At 37.0% G+C, this 19,655-nt stretch overlaps 1 protein-coding gene across 1 annotated transcript in view; it reads left to right on the top strand.

Moving 5' to 3' along the window:
• The window catches only part of ATP2B2 (ATPase plasma membrane Ca2+ transporting 2), a 132,292-nt gene that overhangs the window by 41,251 nt on the left and 71,386 nt on the right, over positions 1-19,655 (top strand). Inside the window, exons 6-9 of the mRNA XM_075514377.1 lie at positions 7,384-7,425; positions 9,173-9,337; positions 11,594-11,808; positions 13,300-13,542. Coding sequence (XP_075370492.1) covers positions 7,384-7,425; positions 9,173-9,337; positions 11,594-11,808; positions 13,300-13,542 — 665 coding nt within the window. The remainder of the gene's footprint in view (positions 1-7,383; positions 7,426-9,172; positions 9,338-11,593; positions 11,809-13,299; positions 13,543-19,655) is intronic.

The raw sequence follows: 19,655 nt of genomic DNA, 5'->3' as shown, positions 1-19,655 counted from the left end.
GTGTGAAACAGTCACTATGGGTCAAATGCTGAGGAAGTTCAAGAGTCTCGATCAGGATTCTTTGTAGGACTTCCATGTTCCATTGTGAACAATCAACCAACAGAAACGAAACTCCTAAATCCTGTTCTTTGTAGAGACTAATTTTCTGAACGCTACTATAAAAAATCATAATAAAATAATAAAACCTTCTTCGAGTTTTTCACCTTCCTGTTAGGAAAGATTGCTTGACCAGTCTCTCTAATATGCAGATAATTGCTGAAAACAAAAAGAGGATTTCTTTTTCTGATTTTTTTTTCACTTCACCACAAAACAGGCAATTACGTAATGTCTATTATTTGGATTAAAAAAAAAATCATTATTCTCCTCAAGACTATGTTTACCATTTCCACATACAATATTGAAAAGTTTAATGTTTCCACTCAGATGAATGTGCCTATTAACTAGGTTATGGCAGGACACAGATTGAGCCCGTGTTAGACTGGGGTGTGTCAGCAATAATACGTCCTAAGATGCAACGTTACATAAAACACAAAATATGTAATGTCGTAGATACTATGTAGTATGCTGCGTATTTTAAAACTACCCATGCACTGCGTAAATTCATTAACTCAAGGGAAATATTTCAACCATTTTAGTATCTGTCTAACATTATATTAAAGTAAATAAAATTACACATAAAAGGACCAAAGCAATGTACATAGTACTGTGTACAGTCAGTTCTCACCAACTCTGCTAACTTTGTTAAAGGTCTTTCATATTTCTTTATTTAATTAGTAGTATTATTATTCCATGTATGAGGTTTTGCTTTACTTTGTAACACCTTTGTAATGACATTTTGCTTTTGAATGTTATGTTAATTAATTTAAAACAGATTGATTTTGGAGAAAACAAAGGCATAGTATTCCATAACCGTTTTTTGTTTTGTCATGTGCATTTGTTCATGTTGTTGTTATTATTATTATTTATTGTTTTTTTATCCATTATTATCCAGTAGATTCTTCCCATCCCTCCTCCCACCCTCCTTCAGCTACAGATGGTGCAGCAGGTGCAAATGCCACTGATAATGCAAATGCCAGCTTAGTCAATGGTACGTCAAGAACACCTAGCTTGTTTTATTTGATGGATTTCTCTCCTGACTAGATAAGATTCCCTCTTCCTTTTATGAACTGCACAGATGTCGTATGTGCGTGTGGTTACCCTCTGTGGTTACCTACTCCATAAACTCTACAGTAGCTTATAAGAGATGCCACAAAGATGCTGCGACTTATTTACTTCATTCACACAGCATTAAGCATGGGAGAGGAAGAAGTAGGAATTATGATCTATTTGCAAGTAAAACTGCAATGAAAAGGAACAGTTAAGTAAGGCTAGTTTCAAAACTTTTGAGTTGCCTTTACATGAATGTTCATCGTAAAACTTCTTTACACTGTTTGTCAGCATAGATCTGAAGAACACCAGGATAAAGGGATTAGATCTTCTTTTCTTCTGATGTGGCACTCTCATAAGTATTCATATAGTCTTCATGTAGTTCTGAGAGCCAGTTCTGGGGTCAGGAATCTGGCTCAATTTCAACTAACAGTGCTTTAGGAATAACTTTTGCTGCTTTGAGCATCTGTTTTGGAAGAGACTGACTGAAAAGTTATATTTGTGGGTATTTGTGTATGCCCTTAGATAGTGATCATCTAATGAGCCTGCCTGGATTTTACTAAAAAGAAAAAAAAGGATTACTGTAGTCAATTTTGACTGTCTCTTAGTACAGATTCTTGACCCCACTTTTTAGCATGCAGATATTTCAGTATCTCTTCTAATAGTCTAATACCAGTATTAAATGGAATGGGTCAATATTAGCCTAGGCATCAGCTGTATTTTTCTGGTAATCAGACACATTAGTCTTTATTTGCCATAGAAAACTTTCCCTCTTGTACAGCACCAATAATACTGACAAAAGTAATTCTACTTTTCATCGTGTTGGTGATAGAAGTTTTTTTCCATGCAGGTCAGTAGTTGTTGCATTATGCACTTGAAACTAGAGTTTCTGACATAGCAATACCAAGTACTAAACAAGTCCTAAGATTTACTAGTGTAGTATTTTATTTAAAGCAATGACATAGGGAATCTTTGAGAGCCTATTTTTAAATAATTTTATTATCATTTAAAAGAAACATATAACCAGATTTAAAATTGTACTCCTGCACATTCTAAGTTTGCTGGAAAACTAGGATTTACGATCCCTACAGCTCCCTGCATGACAGGGACCTATATCATCCTGGTTCCAACACCCCAGTTACAGATTCCGTAGAGACCTAGAAGCAGGAAATTAATGCCGACGGTTTCATTCTCCATTCTTTGTGCTCTGTTATTCTACTCTGTTGTGTGTAAAACAAACAAGTCTTACCAGATATCCTCCTCCAATCCCACTGGAGACTGCAGTATTGCATTTATGCTCAGTCCTGCAAGTTGCTGAGTACTAAGTTAAGCATCTGCTTCAGCGTTTGCTGGGTGAGAACCACTGCTCAGCAAGCTGCAGAAAGGAATCCTAAATTGGTCTAACCTGGTCCCTCTGTTAGCAAGTTTTAGTTGCCTGGTAAATATCTGTTGTGTTTGGTCTTAATGCCTGAACTTAATACGGAAATTGAGTTCCAAGGGATATTAGATCAGTGTCTTAAGTATGTATGTGATTTTCCATCATCTTCCCTCCCGTCGGAAGCAATAGTTACTGTCCCTGATTATCTTGGATTTGAGAGACACATACTCAATTCTTTTCAGTGCGCAAAGTGTAGAAGTCCATTTTTTGTGCAGCTGAATGAATATGGTTTTGCTTCTAATTCTTCTGAGGTGAGGCGGTTGAATTAATTCTGCAGATCTTTGATCGGCATGGAAAGGAGATACTTCCCACAGTTCAGCTTATCTGACATAGTGTTCAGAGGAGAACTGGGACTTGGCAAGTAGAGTTAGATCCGAGTGCTTTGAAATCGTCTGGGAAATTGCCAAAGTCTGATTTCTGCTTACACTATGCATTCTTCTCGTCAGCAGTGGCGATGAGTTAGAGAATACTTAAAACGTAGATATGTCTTGGAGGGGAGGAAGGAAGGGAAAAAAAAAAGTTCTAAAGCAAGGAGAGCAAGTTCACGTAGATAGTTTTTTGGTCTGGGTGAAATGAATTTTTTCAGTAATGTCTGAGAATTCTCCCTGGGATGTGACTGGAAACAAGCATTTTTACCTGAAGTCTGGGACCTCTGTGTAGAAAATACCTTCAAATAAGGAAAAAAGGTTACATACTTGAATAAGTACTTAGCTCAGGAAATGCTATTGCTTGTTATTTGCAAATCAACTCATTAACATTTCAAATAAAATATTGTTACTGTCTTAGTTGTCAATATACATTTGACGCAAAGAAGTATTTTGTTTTCAGTCAGTGAGCTTACAGCAATAAATTCATACAGGTTTGTGACACAGCCTGTTTGTTATCTGCTGTATCGAAGGAACATAAATTATATATTTAATTTTTCAGTTAATTTTTACATATTTAATATATAAATTCTATTGGGTTCTAGTAGTTGAGATTAAAATACATCATTGTTTGATGGTCTCTGTTAAAACTATGAACAATATATTCAGTTTTTAAAAGGTTACCAGTTAAGGTTATGAGCAGATCAGAAAATTTTACAGAGAGGTAGTAATTAATGAAAATTCATCTAGTTTTGAAGTATTGTATTTAGAAAAGATATATTTTTTAAAGCAAATATGAAGCACCAATCACTGTTTACAGGTTGTTTACCCCAAATTTGATTTCCTTAGAGAAGGGAGAGCTTAGCAACGTCCCGTCGAGCACTACCCGATTCCTAAAGCAGGATTTCCGTGTTGGGTTGTTGGGTTTCTTTTGGCGTTTGGTACTCAGAGAATTTGTTACTTAAAATTATATTCTGATATAGAAACACCATACCAGACGCAGAGAAATGTCTCAGCTGAAATAGTTTACACCTACTGTTAATTCTGTCAGTTCTGGCGTAGTACGCTATGTTCAATTCCTGCAAAGCAATTTACAGTTTTAATGTATTTTAAAGTATCTTCTGAATTGTAAGTGAAGTTGTTTAGTGAGTGCATAGAAGAATTACCTAAAACTTCCTATGTGACACAGAGTAATCAGATTTATTCTTTTGTGGTTAACCTGTGTTTTACTAAGGCATTGGCTCTGATATCGCACTGCGTGAAAGAATTCCTGACGGTTCACTTCAGCTATGTTTGACGTCACTTTTCCCCCTGTATATAGATTTGCCATGTGTGGCTGTTCTTACTAGCTGCAGAATATAACTGACTTGGCATAAGAGGGCTGTAACTCATTTCTAGTGCAAGATGAGACCCTTTGGAAAATCAGTAGGGTATTTTACATTTTTTGCTCCATCACAGCTGATCGAGAACACAACTCGATTAGCTTCTTCAGCTGATTCCAAGCAGTTCCTCCGATGACCAAATAACTTCTAACGCCAGCGATAGGTCTTTGCTAATCTGTCTGATTGACTCTTCATAAAGGGCTGGGGGAGGCAAAGGGGAATCTTTCTTGGAAAGTTTATTTGAGGAAGTAACTGGATTTTGGGGTAAGAACTTTGGCAGTGATGTGGGTATGTTCCAAAAGACAGAAATGTTAATAAGCCAAAGGCAGCATGCAAAACATTTTATATGCAAATTCAAAACCTTCAAAGCAACTGCAGAATACAACTCATGTTAGGAGGCTCTATCTTCTTTTCTAAACCTTCTGATTTTTCATCCTTGCTTAACAAAGTGGTAAAAATAAACTCAGATTAATTCCTCTGGATTTCAGGGCCCAAACATTGTTCCTTTTACTTACTTATTTCCAAAAAGAAAAGAAGAAAAAATTGGAAATTTATGTAAAAATATATCATACTTTTGAAGACTTATATATAAAAATATTATCAACATATTCATAAATACTCATCCTTTTAATGGTTCTAAACAATGCACAGAGGTCAGAAAGATGGGACAGTGTTTCTGGTCCTAGCACTAACTGCAAGGAGAAAGGATTTCTCAGCAGTAGCGATTCTATCATCTTAATTTCTTTCTTAATTTCTTTCTTCGTTCATGATTTATAGCCAAGTGCAGGCTTAAAACTATTTGGAACAGGAGGAAATAAATCCTTTACAGCAGTCTTTTCTTTATCATAGTTACCTAAATTACCTTTTCTTTGTTACTCTATCTAAACGATTGGAATATAGCTAGCTGTGATGACTCCCCCCATCCCTCAATAGCCAAAGTGCAGTAGCTGCTGAGGTTAAGAATATATTTCTTAAATACTTAAGTTGACACTGTTGTTAGCGATTGTCCATTCTGTGTACTGGTATTTTTAGGTAGCCAGGGTAGATGAATTGTTAGGTTAATGACATCAATTATGATACCCCTATTAAATAGCAAATACATAGCATAAAGTTAAATACTTTGATTTACACAGAAAAACAGTGTATTTTGTGTTTGCCAGTTATGAAAGTCATGGGTTTGGGTTTGTTTTTTTTTAAGTTGAACAATCTTCAGTTATACTGCTTGAAGGTTTTGAATTGTACTCTGAAAAAGGAACTATAGAGCAGGACATAGAGCAGACTGTCTGCTCTAAATTAATGTTTTCCAGTTCTTAAGGAAGGCTTTGTCCTCTAGCCAGAAATCAGCATCTCTAGAGATGTGTTTTGTCTTCCGCTAACTTTATTAAAAACCATTCTAAGGAAAAGAGCCATTAGGCAGATAACAAGTTCAACTATGCACTGTATGCAAAAATTTGTAAGCAGGTTTCACAGAGAAAATGAACTTTGGTTTTGTTCAGGTTCATAGGTTCGTGTCTCATGGCAAAACGTAAGTCTTGGAAGATAGATACCGCCTTTTTAAAAGTCACGTTATAGCCAGGGTGGGCAGAGAGTTAGAAACACAGACGAGCAGTTGATGCTAAATGGTTGCCTTCAGCATACTTTATTAGTCCATCGGAGCGCTGAGATGATTATATGTGCAAAACATCCTTTCCTTTACTGTAATTCTATGCTTCTGGATTTCTCAGTGCCTGTAGCCTATTAGTATGGGGCGAAATGTTATAGGGATACATTTATGACTGATTTGGCCATTTTTGCTCTTTTTGAGAGGGAAGTTTTTAGCGATCTCCCAATTACTGAAGATACAAACATGCAATGAATGCACCGTAGCCTTTTAATTTTGCTACTATTTATTCACAGCAGAGAGTGAAAAAATTAATACACGTATTGAAGCATAAATTCTGTTGCTTTATTGTGCCTGTCAGTACCAGCTGTATTATTGCAGGAAGTCGGAAGAGCAGGACTTAACTGCTGTCATATTTTTTTATGTCATATTTATCTAATGATACATTTCTTATTAGAATGTGTCAAAAATCCCGTGAAGGTGTTCTAACTATTAATTTTCCTTAGCATTATTCTTTTATTGTGCATTATACATAACTACAAAAAGAGCAGGTCATCCATTCTGAATGCAATAGTTATAAAACTCAAGTAGTCTTTTCCATAAGATAAATCCATATATCACTGTCAAAGTTTCATACGGGATCCCGCCAAGAAATTTTGAACACATTTGGAATTGTTTACTGGTTATTCTGAATACCAAAGTTTTGTACGCTCTGATTTGTATTTTGCCATTTTTACTTCATACCACTTTCAAATGTTATATTGTCAGTTTAAAAAAACAAATAAGGACTTTGGTATGGTAGCCAAAATACTAAATTGGAAGTTACAGATACACGTGGCAAATCTTTCTTTAGGATAAATCTGAATATATAGGATGATCACTTGGCACTCGTATTTACAGGAGTAGGTTGCTAAATAATACAACCAATTGAGGAAGATGTAATTTTAAAATCATACCTGATTGACATTTTATTTATTTATATTTATTAAGACTATTGTTTATATTTTGTCCTAATTTACTAAAATAATGAATTTAATTCTGGAATACATTAAGAAAGTCATGCTCCATACTGGTGTGTGCCAAAATTATACCTGTGATTTTTTGAAGTTCCAGCTCTCTGAAATTTCAGTTCAGGAATATTATACAAATTCTGCTTTCCATGGGATTCTTTTTATTAGTTTCACCCTCTTAATTTCTGTGCTTTGCTCAAAAATGTTTAGTATTTTACATGTTGCAACATTGAACTTGACTGCAGTTCCTTGAATGTGCCCAGCTAAGTTGTCCGTGCTTCTAAGTAAACATATGATAACAATGGCTACTGATCATAAATAAGTCTCTGTAACATGCTCATTACTTTTGTCTGCCCTTTTTATTTACATTCCCATTTTCATGTTCTGTCTTGGGTGAAGATTGTTTACTGTCTGTTGTCTGTTGAAATTTTTCATCATATAGGCAAAATGCAGGATGGGAATATGGAGAACAGCCAGAACAAAGGTAATCTTCTTTCATATTAAGGAGGTTGTGGATTTTATTTTTAGCATGTAGTTAAATTCTGTTAAAAAATGAAGTGAAAATTTGTGGTTTGTGCCTGCGTGTAAAAATGGCCCTACTGTTCCAACAGAATGTTAAAAAAACCCCAAACAACCAAACCCAACAAAAAACCTACCAAAGAAACGGTAACTTCCAGAATGTTGATGTATCAGTTATTTAGGATAGGAGAAGATCAGTATTTCTAATAAGCTATTTATGGATGATACTTCATGTCACAAAGTTAATTTGAATTCGTTTTTCTTGTGCAAGTTATGTATGCTATGTATCGTTAGTGAATTTCCAACCGTGTTTTTGATGTGTCTCGTCAGCTTTGGCGTTTAATGGCATTGTACGGACATATTGTCATTTGCAGGGAGCAGGTAAAGCAACAACAAAAAGAAACTTTAAAGCCAGGAGGTTATTTAGCGATGTAGAAGGGTATTATAAGGATAAATAACAGGAAGATCAAGAATCTTAGGAGTTTCTTATTTAATGTACACTCTCAGGAAGAAATGGAAGTAAATATTTTGCTTTCTCTGAAGCAAAGTCATGGTTCCCTTTTTATTATATGAGACACAGCTATCATGATTTCTTTGGGTTATGCCAAATAAGTAAATTAAACTGTAGCTTTCTCTTCTCAGATAATTCTAAAGATTGCAAAGGTGGTGGATCAGAAACTGAATAAACACAGTTGTTAATGGTACAAAACTGTTAAATAAAATGATATTAAATGAACACGTTTTAAGATTAGATAGACGAATTAGATTTCCAGGTCAAATAAGCACGGTTTTGTACAATCTGTTCACGAATGTCAAAGCAAAGCTGTTTCATCTCATTCTATTTAATTTACTTATGTCTGTGTTCAATACAAAACAGACACATACCCATACATAAACTGGAACGTCACTGCTTTTAAAAAACATGTCTTTCTCTTTGATACGAAAATAAAGTTTCCTTATGTTAGGATTAGCATTCTTTCAAGAAAGGATGGTTTAGCCTTTACGTTATGTGTGCTTGTTATGGGAGAACGATGATGGTGTCACCATCTGACCTGACGGTGAAGTTACTTGAACACTGAATGCTAAGGAAACTTTTTAAGTCTGTATTACCTAGAATAGCGGTTTGCAAAGGGTGGTCCACTGGTCGCTCAGGTGCCCGTGCAGTCAAGTGGTGCATGGATCGTCTGTGGAACCACATTGCCTTTAAAATGTTTTCATTAAAAGTATAAGGGTGCATTGTAATCGATGAGACATACCAAAATTTAGAGATGTATAGACCGTCTGTTTGCCAAAGCATTTGAGATCTGCTGTTCTAGGAAATCCTGCACTACTGATGTACTGTCGCTTGCCCAGTAATTTGAAAGAGATTAAGTGATATACGTGTGTGTAACACAGAATGTCACTGGCGGTTTTAAAAAAAAAAAAAAAAATCAGTGGTTTTCATGGTACTTGACGAACAGCGCATTACATATCCCCATAGGTACGGAGTGCACGTGGGTATGCTTGTACGTCTGTGCCCCTGCAGAGCCCACTGCGTCTCCCGGGGGCATCTGCCTGCCACGGGAGTGAAGCGTAATTCTGTGCGTAGTTACAGTCTGTGTTGCAACCAGCCCCTGCCACGGGTGTTGCTGGTTGAATTCAGTAAGTATCGACACTAAGATAAAAAGAATGAAGAATAGTTTTGGAGTAACAGTTTTGTTCTGCGTTATTAGCCAAGCAGCAGGATGGGGCTGCTGCCATGGAGATGCAGCCGCTGAAGAGTGCGGAAGGGGGAGAGGGAGATGACAAAGACAAGAAGAAATCCAACATGCACAAGAAAGAAAAATCTGTTCTTCAGGGAAAGCTGACCAAGCTGGCAGTCCAGATAGGCAAAGCAGGTATGACTGGATAACCGACCGACTAGCCGTGTGTTATACTAGCAACAAAGGGGTTTAAACCAAATTATTCTTAAAAGGGAGAGGCCTTTTTTACTGCAATGTTTAGAAATAGGTCATCGTAATACTGTTCCAAGGATAGTATGTGGTATTGAAGATCTTTTATTCTTCTAAAACTCAGCTTTGACTGTCAAGAAACTGGAAGCTCTGGGCAACTTGGGTTGTAATGAATATTTGAATCAAAATGAAATGTAGCTTTTCTCATAGGCATTATTCCCAAGTGCAGTAATTACATATTTAATTTCCTCTCCCCTTAGAACTTCTGAGTACACAGTTTCAGAATCTCTAATATCATCTCAAAATATCACTCACACAGTATTTCCCTCTTATGGATTCTGAAATCATTCCGCTCTCTCTTAATATCCATGTTCCTGCCTTCTACCCAAATATGACACATCTGTTGACTCCTGTATGCAGTCCCATCTGGTCCCTACTGTTACAAGTAGCACTTCCTCTCCAACACGTAGGTAGAAAGGGAAAATCTTTCATGGTGACATAATGTTCATTAGGTTCATTTTTCTAGTGGTATTAAAGAGGTGTTGATCTATCCAGATCCTTGACTGAGGCCCTACCACAGATTCCTAACTTTACCTCTGTTCAGTCTCCTTTATCCTTCTTTACCAGTCTGATTTTTACCCCTGCCGTTCCTTCTCATTCCTTTTGAAGTTCATTACACTTAGTTGATCACACAACCCCATGATGCCACTTCTGTTTCTTTGCCTGAACAGTGCATGACTCGGAATCTATGGTTAGCGCCTCTTTAATATCCAGTTTCATGCTTTGCCCAGTTTCATATTCCTCAAGCTTCTGTGCTTTGTTGCTGGTTGTACAGCAGTATGCGTTGATACAAAAACACTTCATTTCTCATGATGCTTAGTTTCTTAGATTAAGTACCTTTCTACATTGCCTTCTGATTATTACTGTCTTTGGTATTTCGGCAGGCATGTGAATATCACTTTTAAAGTAATTGTATAGGGATTTCTTACCATCATGTGGCAAGTAATATGAATTAAATTAATTAATCATTGCCTCATTTGGTTTTTCTTTGTCATTGGGCAATCTATGGGGATGTCTTCCGTTGTCATGAGTATTTGCCTGTACAATATTTTAATGGGTTTTCCTTTATCCTCTGGCATTTAGCGGTCTCCCTGTCTCATCTGTTTCCTGTCAACCTTAGCATCCTTCAGCTTACCAACGTTTTTTTTAACTTTAGTCAAGACATGAAATTCACAGTATTCCCCTTCATGATCATGAGTATGATCTCATTAGAGAGAAATTAATTTATTTTGAAATGCAGGCTTAACTGCTTCGTAGAAACCTGCCAAAGAGCAGTAATCATAGCAAGGCAAAACAGATGTTCTAATGGAGTTTTTATTTGTATACTCAAATCCAGGAACAAAATTGTGGAGGAGTGCTATCTTAGCAAAGCCTGTGTCACTGGGAGAGCATATGAAGTCCCTGGGATCTTTTGTGAATTCTGTGAAATATCTATTAGTGTCTCTTGTGCTATACTGTCGGTGTTGTACCGCTTTTGAGCCTCTCCTCGTAAAAATATGCACTGTTTGCATATGTCCCTTTGAAAGGGGAAACCTTGGAAACACTGGTACTTATCACATTTTCAAGAAAAACAATTAAAAACTGTTCTGTGGACGATTCTGCAGTATTGCCTCATTGTATTGAGCCAGACACATCGGTAGGGCTTTTCTAAAATATTTTATACAGCAACATGAACTAGAGGAGACTCCTTTTCTCACGCCTCTTAAGGTACGCTTATTTAAAAGAAAGATGAGTGTTTGAGTATGAATAGACTAGTAATTTGTAAAAGGTGGGGGTTAAAAGGACAGATAAATGTTGTACCAAGCAAAATAATGTACTAAATTGAAAAAACTTAGCTTAAGCAACAGCGGAACTCGTGTTGAACTAGACTGACTGCGAAGTTTTAAAGGCAGCAGTTAGATGGTGCTTAAAAATTAATGCAGTACAGCTGTTCTGTAGAATCCAGTGAACGTATGGCTGTTGTAAATGTATTATAGTAATTGTAATTACATTGTAAAATTTATCATTATCATTATTGGTACTGGAGAAAAATGTCATGTAGAATAAGAAAATAATTTCATATCAGATTCAAATGTAAGTTTCTAATTGCACATGTTTTTAATTGTGCTTTGCTTTATAGTAATTGATTATTTCTGTTTTCAGGTTTGGTGATGTCTGCCATCACTGTAATCATTTTGGTACTATATTTTGCCATTGACACATTTGTGGTCAACAAGAAGCAGTGGTTGCCTGAGTGCACTCCTGTCTATGTTCAGTATTTTGTTAAATTCTTCATTATTGGTGTTACTGTACTTGTGGTTGCTGTTCCTGAGGGACTTCCACTTGCTGTCACTATTTCTCTGGCTTATTCTGTAAAGGTAAGAAACATTAAAAATAATTGTGGGAGAAAAATGCAGTTCAGTTGAGTTTGCTAGTGAGTTATTCTTCAGGTTTTGTCAGGTGTGATGAAAGTTGGCCTGTAAATTAACATACACAAAATGTTAATGACAGTGATATTTCTTTCAAGTGAAACTTTGCTTTATATTGAGAGTATTTCTGACAAAAATGCAAATACATAGGTATTCTAATACATATCTTTAAAACTACGCGGTGCAGGAATACCAAACAATAGAAATACCTACTTAGTTTGCAAGGTTACCAGGAATTTATTGAGCAGAATTCACTATGAGAATAGTCCAGCAGAATAACTTTGTCTTCACATTTTCTTGTGCAACAGTACAAAGTTTTGACATGGATTTAAAGTCTTCAGGAACACTTTTCAAAGGCATTAGAGTTTCACTGGAGCTTTCATGTACTTTTCTTAAATGCAGTTATTTGTAGCCAATGTAAATGATTCTATTAGGAAATTAAAGAGGATTCAAATCCTGGACTTGTGGATTACTCCTTTATCTTTCTAGGTGTTTTCTCAGATTGTTTTAGCGATTTAGTCAGGTGGGCCTTATTTAAACATTCTGGGAATCTTAGATGAAGATTTTGTAAAGTTTATTTCCATTTAACGTGGAAACAAATGACCATACGAACATTAGGAAGGAATAGCTTGATTTACATGTAGCCAAACATCATTATTATTAGGAAAAAAGAGCGCATCTCAAGCATGGGTTTTTGCTAATAAAGACTGTAACTGCTTTTAAAATATTCTCCTGTTCTCCTTGTGTCCTTCATCCGACACATGTGTATCCATATTTGCAGTATCAAACTGCAACACAGCTTTGTGTACAAGTGGTGATACTGTGCCCCGAGTACAAGACAGTGTCTGAAAGCAAGGGTCAGGTGATTGGGCATAGACGTTTTTTAACAAGGATAACATATATTTGCAGGATGGCTGTGCATCTTGTGAAAAATGTGCACTGTGGAATGGAGCACTCTGGTGGGGCTTTGTGGGTGTGGGTTTTTTTTGTTTGGTGGGGGGTGTTTTCGTTTGTTAGTTTCTTTCTTTCTTTAAAAAAATGTATAGCCCCCCTATGTGCTGCAGGATAACATCCCGGCATTGGAAAGAGTATTAAAAAGAAGTCTAATATTTGCTATAAATATACTTTAAAAAAAAAATCCTGTTATCTTCGGCTTCTTTAGCTAATCTTTGCTGTTCTAGCTATTCCTTAAAATGTATATATGCTGCAAAAAATGATGGAACTATGCCGGTTTATCAAAGGCAAAATTATTTCAGGGATGGTCACTGCTTGGTTGTCTGTAACTAGGGCTTGGGTTATTGGCCCCGATTAAAGTTCTAGTTTAGTGAGCATTACGTTCTCATGGACAAGACTAAATGCATGCTTTTTTTGCTTTTTATAACTGATGTTAAAAATCTGTCAAAGCAAATCTTGAAGATTTTTTATTTTGTTTTTTCTCAGAAAATGATGAAGGATAACAATCTGGTCCGCCACTTGGATGCTTGTGAAACTATGGGTAATGCTACAGCCATCTGCTCCGACAAAACAGGGACGCTAACGACCAACCGGATGACGGTCGTCCAAGCCTACGTTGGTGATGTCCACTACAAGGAGATCCCTGACCCAGATTCGGTACCTGCCAAAACCCTTGATTTGCTGGTTAATGCAATTGCTATCAACAGTGCTTACACTACAAAAATTCTGGTAAGTAGGCTTTTTCTGTCAATGAAATGAAACACAGCAGAAGGAGTTGTAATGTTTTTAAGCATTGTTAATTCCTTAACGTCCTGTTGTTGATTATGAAGCGTTAAGTACCGTTGAGGTCCTCAAAATGAGAACAGGTGCCGTAAAATCTATGTGTTTTATGTTTTTCTTTTAAGGATAGGGATGTACTTATAAGTACAAGACCATGCTACATTTTAAAAACTCTTGCTGCTGTTAGATTGGGATGGCCCAGTTTTGGTGCAGGTAAATTTGCTAACGTAACTAGCTTTCACTGAGACTTCATATGTGTAAAATTATCTTTGTGTGTCTAAGAACTTTCAATTAATTTTCAAACAGGACAAATTGGATTGGTTAAATCAATGAGGTTAATGATCTCTTTTCATTCTGGTTTCAAGTGAATTACGTCCAGAAGTATTTTATTCAGTCTGTAAAGGAGGGCAAAATGGAAATATCGTGTTTGCTTGTGGCATTAGATTCTTCTGTACAGAGCTAATTAGAGGCTGCAAACTTTTGCAATTCCAATAGATTTGTTCTTTGAAAGGTCAAGCTTAATATTGCAGAACAAATACATTTTTTTTAGTTTATGAATTTATATATTGTCCTTTTTGTAGCTCTTTGCTGAGCTGCGTAATAGTCTTGCATGCACTTCACCTTTGTTTTAGAAATAGTCTTTTAAAACACAATCACAGAAAACAATTGGTGAAATACTACTGAGTGCTGGAGCGTATATGTCCTTTAATTCTTGCTAGGTAAATATCTGGATATTAGTAACAATCAACACTTGGAAGAAGAATATTTAGAGAAACTTGACGCAGATACGCAAAGTGTGTTTGTGGTGAAGGTGTTTTTGAAATGAATGCTGCTGAGGATTCTGTAGGCAGGGTTAGTGTCTGAAGTCAAGGCACAGCTTAGGCACCCTTCAGACAGTCATCTCTGCTGTGATGCGCTCGCTCTTCTGTTCTTGCTGAAAGCTCTCTGGAAAGGGAAACGTAGGGAGAACCAGCCGCTGAGGCAGCTTGAGCTGCTTCCTGCATCAGGAGAGGACAGGGAATCACACAAAGCCTCCATCAGCTCAGAAAGATACTGTTAGTTGCCACCTTCCAGCTGAAATCGGCCAAATATGAGGGCACCTCTCCTGTTGCACTGTACAGACAAACAGGTCTAGTCAACCGAGCTTGGCGCTCGTCCTTTTGACTTTGAGTTCAGATACCCTGGAAAAGCAGAGCTCACTCAGCTACGCACCAGTTTCAGCGGTGAGCATCCAACTAGCAGCACCAGTTCCCAGCTGAATCCTGGATCTTACTCTGTCTTTGTCCTATGGTCTGTCCAGGTCAAAATCAACCAGGTTAGCTGAAATGAAAGATGGGCCTTCCATTCTCAGGTGGTTCAGTGTAAATGCTGTGTAATAGCTCAGTGGGGATATTCTATGGCGATGGCTTTTTGGGATCTAATTTTTGCATATTTGTAAATTAGCAAGAATATTTTACTATTGCTGGGTAAATCATACTGTCACCAATCAGTATAACATTTGATTGTTGGGGAGAGGAACATACATCTTAGTTATTTTAATGTTGTTACAGCCCAAGTAAGGTTAGGTACTTCTGTAGAAAGAGAAATAGAATCAAACTCATCCTCGACACACAGGCTGGGATTAAGACAAGGCAGTACAGACAAATTGGGATGAAGGATCATAGGTAGCTATATAAATTTGTGTTTGTGTAAGTGCTACAGCGGTAATGCTGGTCACCAGCATCAGTCCTAGCTGATGACTTTGGGAGGGCTTTGAGAGAACGTTGCCGATGTTGGCAGAATTTTCCTCATTTCTAAGAAACAACAAGGCGGAGGGCAGGCAGATGGTTGGTAGTTAAGTCAGGTGTAACTGGCAGAGCAAGACTCAACGTCAGCTGTGCTTCATTTGTTTTATATTTTGCTGTTCATTTTGAATGCTTGAGATCAAACACAGTAACAAAGTGTTTCTGTTCAACTTCCGTATCGGTTCGCCCTCTCTGAATCTCAGAATAGTTTTAGGTTTCCGAGTAAGGCATGGGAAGGCATCAGACTTCCCAGAGCGATGCATCTGTAATATGAAGTTTAATGTTCTGTCTTTCTGCTGTGGTGATAGTTTCATTTGACTGAAAAATTTCTGGTCAAGAGTAGCTCTAAAATTTCACTTTGGTTCAATATAATTTTGATTTTTTTTTTTTTCTTTACTCTGGCTTGACTTCATTGCTTCTTGTTGAAATTAGTTATATGTGCCTATTAAAAAGAGTCAGTATTTCACCACTTCAGTTCTTTTTTAGCTTTGCACAGCGACTGATTCTCTGTAAAATTGATAAATGGGTGAAATCCTCTGGAAATCACCTTTGTCCTGCATGCATATTAGATGACTACTTGAACTTATCTGTGTAAAATTAATGGTGATTTTTTAGCTATTATGACAGCATCGTAAGATCAGGCCTTGTGGTGTGGACCCCACGAGAATGATAACTCCAATGTCAGAGGAGTTCATTTTATTCATTGTTTATAACAAGCTTAAGCTAAAGTTTAAGATACAAGGTGTTGTTCCATAGCCCTCATTCATTTTAAATCATAAATAAATACAGTAAAAAAAATACATAAGGGAGTTGTTTCCAGGATGAAGTGTACAGAATTATTTTTCTAGCTGCTAATACTGAATGCACACTTGTGCACACATTCTTAGAGCATATTTAATCAAATTGTGAATATCAGCTCAAACCCAAAGGGCATATAAGTGTTATGTCGCTAAGATTGAATTTTACATATTCTATTTTTAGTTATCTAGTTATGCATATGCTGTAAATTGCTCTTTGTATGAACTTCTGTTCCGAGTGATCACATATGGGACCATAAAATTAGTCAAGATGCTCTGCTGAATGAGAAATATTCCCTCTTGCGTTGTCTTTTGATTAAAGGGCAATTGAGCCATTGATAAAAATATAAAAAGAAAATAATATCACTGCTTGGGATAAAAGATTTGAATTTCCCTGAGAAATTAAACACAAATTATTCCAACTGAACAATAGCATCATTAAATATAGTTCTTTTCAATGCTTTCCAAGGATTGTTACTGGGTGAGCTGATTTTGCATTCCGTTAGCTTCAGAGCAACTTTAATGCTGCTTTTGTGCTGTTTATGTGAAGCTGTTCTTCAGGACACCTTTCTTTTCCAGTATTCATGGTTTAGATAGCTTTCCCACATGGAAGTAAAAATTAGACTTCATGCATTTTTGCATATAAGCTGTGACGAGGACTGTAAAGCACCTCTTACTCGGAAAACAAAATTTGCATTTTGGGAATACTTTGATTGTACATGGAGCACAAGTACATTGATCTTGAATATCATGGAGCAATAATGAAATAGAGACTCCAAATACCAAAACTAGTGACTTGAACTCTTCTGTTGGGCTCTTGCTTGCATAAATTCAGTTTTAATTAGAAAAGTATTTCTTCTTCTTCTAATTTCCTGAAAACTGTCAGAGGGCATAGATGACACGCTTGCTGGATGGGTATAATGTGTCGTTAAGAAGAAGAGGTCACAATTAGTATTTCGTTGAGTGATTTTTAGCATGAGTGGAAGAGACCCAGCTTTATTGTTAGGATCTAAGACAGGCATTTCATTTGGTACTTGATAGGTGCCCAGGCAGCAAAAAAGCGACTTATGCCTGTATTAGGTGAATATCTGGATCTGCATCAGGGGGACCGTTTTCAGTCCTGACGATCTGGAGTATCAGTACTGCATGGGCACAGCATGTGGCACAATGTAGCAGCACCCTTTAACCGAGGATCTCACAGGAAAAAAGGCACAGAGATCACAGAAAAGTGCAAACCATTCACTGCCTTCTACAGCTTCTGCCAGCCTAGGAAATGAAGTAAACATATGTTAGTCTATATGTTAGTAGCTGTTAGTCAAGTAACAAGTGTGACCTTGTAAAACTTTTGGAACAAAAAGGCTTCTATTGGATAAAACCGAAAGGGGCGAATGAAGCAAAAAAAAAAAAAAAGAATGTAGACAATTTTCTTGCAGCCAGAACAGAGAAAGCAATGTTTCCTGCTTATTGTATGGCAGAAGAACACCTGCATATGGCACTACAACATCTGTCTAAGAGAACAGGGGAGTTGCCAAGGCTGCTGCCAGCACCCAGATTCCCACCACGTTCCTGCCACAGCCCTAGATGAGGGCCTTTGCTGGACGCGCAGCCAGACCTCTCCTCACAAGGCTGCGGAGATGGCTCTGAGGGCCCCACGCTACCCCGCGGGGAGGAACGGGGATTCCCCGCAAGCTTCCCTGAGAGGCGTTTGCTCTGGGGGAGAGCGGTGGTTGCCCTCCATGGCAGAATGACGCTGAGGACGCAGGCCGCTGCCCGCGTGCATGGCGCACAGCGGCAGGATGGGGCTGCAACATCGACTCGGCCATTAAGACTGATGAGGAGAGAAAGGAAGGTGTTAGTTCACCTTCTTGCTTTGTGTAATTACTTTTTCCTGAACTTATAATGCAAGATCTTATTAAAATAAGTGGAACAAAATGTCTACCTTCTTTATACTGAAAGCAGGTCAAGAGATTTGGGCACAGAATTTTGTTGTTACGAATACATAGTTCTTTTGACTGATCGATGCAGAATACTGGCATGAAGGCACTTCATACTTGCTTGGAGGAAAGGGGTGGGGGGAGGCTGGCAGAGCAGGTAGGTAACCTATAATATATGAGAACCATAAGAAGAAATTACATTCCACAGAAGTGAAATGGTAAAAGTAATAGAAAATAAGATTTTAGCACAACAGCTGCTTTGCAGGAATAGATTAAAATCTACTGTGGGTATTGAGAACATGGATGTAGTAGCCAGGTGAAGGGTTCTTTTTGTTTGTGAGAAATATATTTGCATCCAGAAGAAGTACAGCTATCTGGCTTGTTGGGAGACATAGTGTTCCTGTCAGAAATGGTCTTTAAAAAGGTGTCCAAAGAACAAAATACACTTCTGTCTTACAGATTTTTTTTTTTAAATCAAATTTAAAGACTAGATTTCATTTATCAAATACTTGAATTAATCTTGTCTATTTTTTTATTTTTTAACTGGATGAAAAATTGTCTCAAGAATAATATATATATACACACACATATTGTTTACCCAACAGAAACTTACTGTAATTCCCTCTCACCTTTCATAATTTCATCACTTTCAATATAGTAAGGCCTTCTTGAAAACAGCTTTAAAGTTGTTTGGGAGAATATGGATACTTGCAAGGTTCCTAGTGAATAATTTGAAAACTTGAGAAGTAGTAGGTTGGTTTATGGATTTTTCCATATAGTTCCCCACATTAATGTATAAAGTTATCAGTGATGGAAAAGAGGATTGAAATGTCATATCTCTTTAACCATAGTTGCTTGCAGCTCTCTCATTCTTGTCTGACAGAGCATAGAGCTTTTCTTTTATCTGTCTATATGTATGTGTCTGTGTATTTATGTGAAGTCTTGTTTTCTAAATGGAATGGAAGAAGGAAACCCTAACTGTTTAGGAAGGATTGTTTGTGTCATTTCTTACACAAAGCTCAAAACCCAATAGATCAGATTATGCCATACCGATCAACAGAAAATCATCGGAATTTATATTTCCTGAGGCAACAGCAAAAGAGCCTGTACTTTATTGTAGCTGTCTGCCAAGGGCAGTCATGCTAAATGAAACTGCTATTGGATGGCACTAGAATTCTCTTCTTTATTCAAAGAAGAACCGTGAGAAAATAGCTTTTATCCTCCAAACTACATTTTTCGTTATTTTGGTATTTGAAATTGGAAAGAGATTTTTACTCTCAGGTACAGTTTTCTAAAAGCCTATTCTCAAGCTCTTTGCTTCTTGTGTTAAAATACAGATAAAGTTACCATTTGTTTTTACTGTACATGAAGGTTTTATTTTATCCAGATAAGTTCACCCATTGCTGCTAACAACGTTCTAAGTTAAAATAGATGCTTTAAAAAACCCCAACAACCCCCAGCAAAAACACATACACAAAAAATGAGGACAGAAAAGGGGACAGAAGTGGTAAAAAAATTAATAAGGATAGATTGAGGAAAGCTTTCAT

This window comes from Mycteria americana, chromosome 11 (assembly GCF_035582795.1).
Source record: "Mycteria americana isolate JAX WOST 10 ecotype Jacksonville Zoo and Gardens chromosome 11, USCA_MyAme_1.0, whole genome shotgun sequence".
Lineage (NCBI taxonomy): Eukaryota > Metazoa > Chordata > Aves > Ciconiiformes > Ciconiidae > Mycteria > Mycteria americana.
This window is presented reverse-complemented; position numbering and strand designations above follow the sequence as displayed.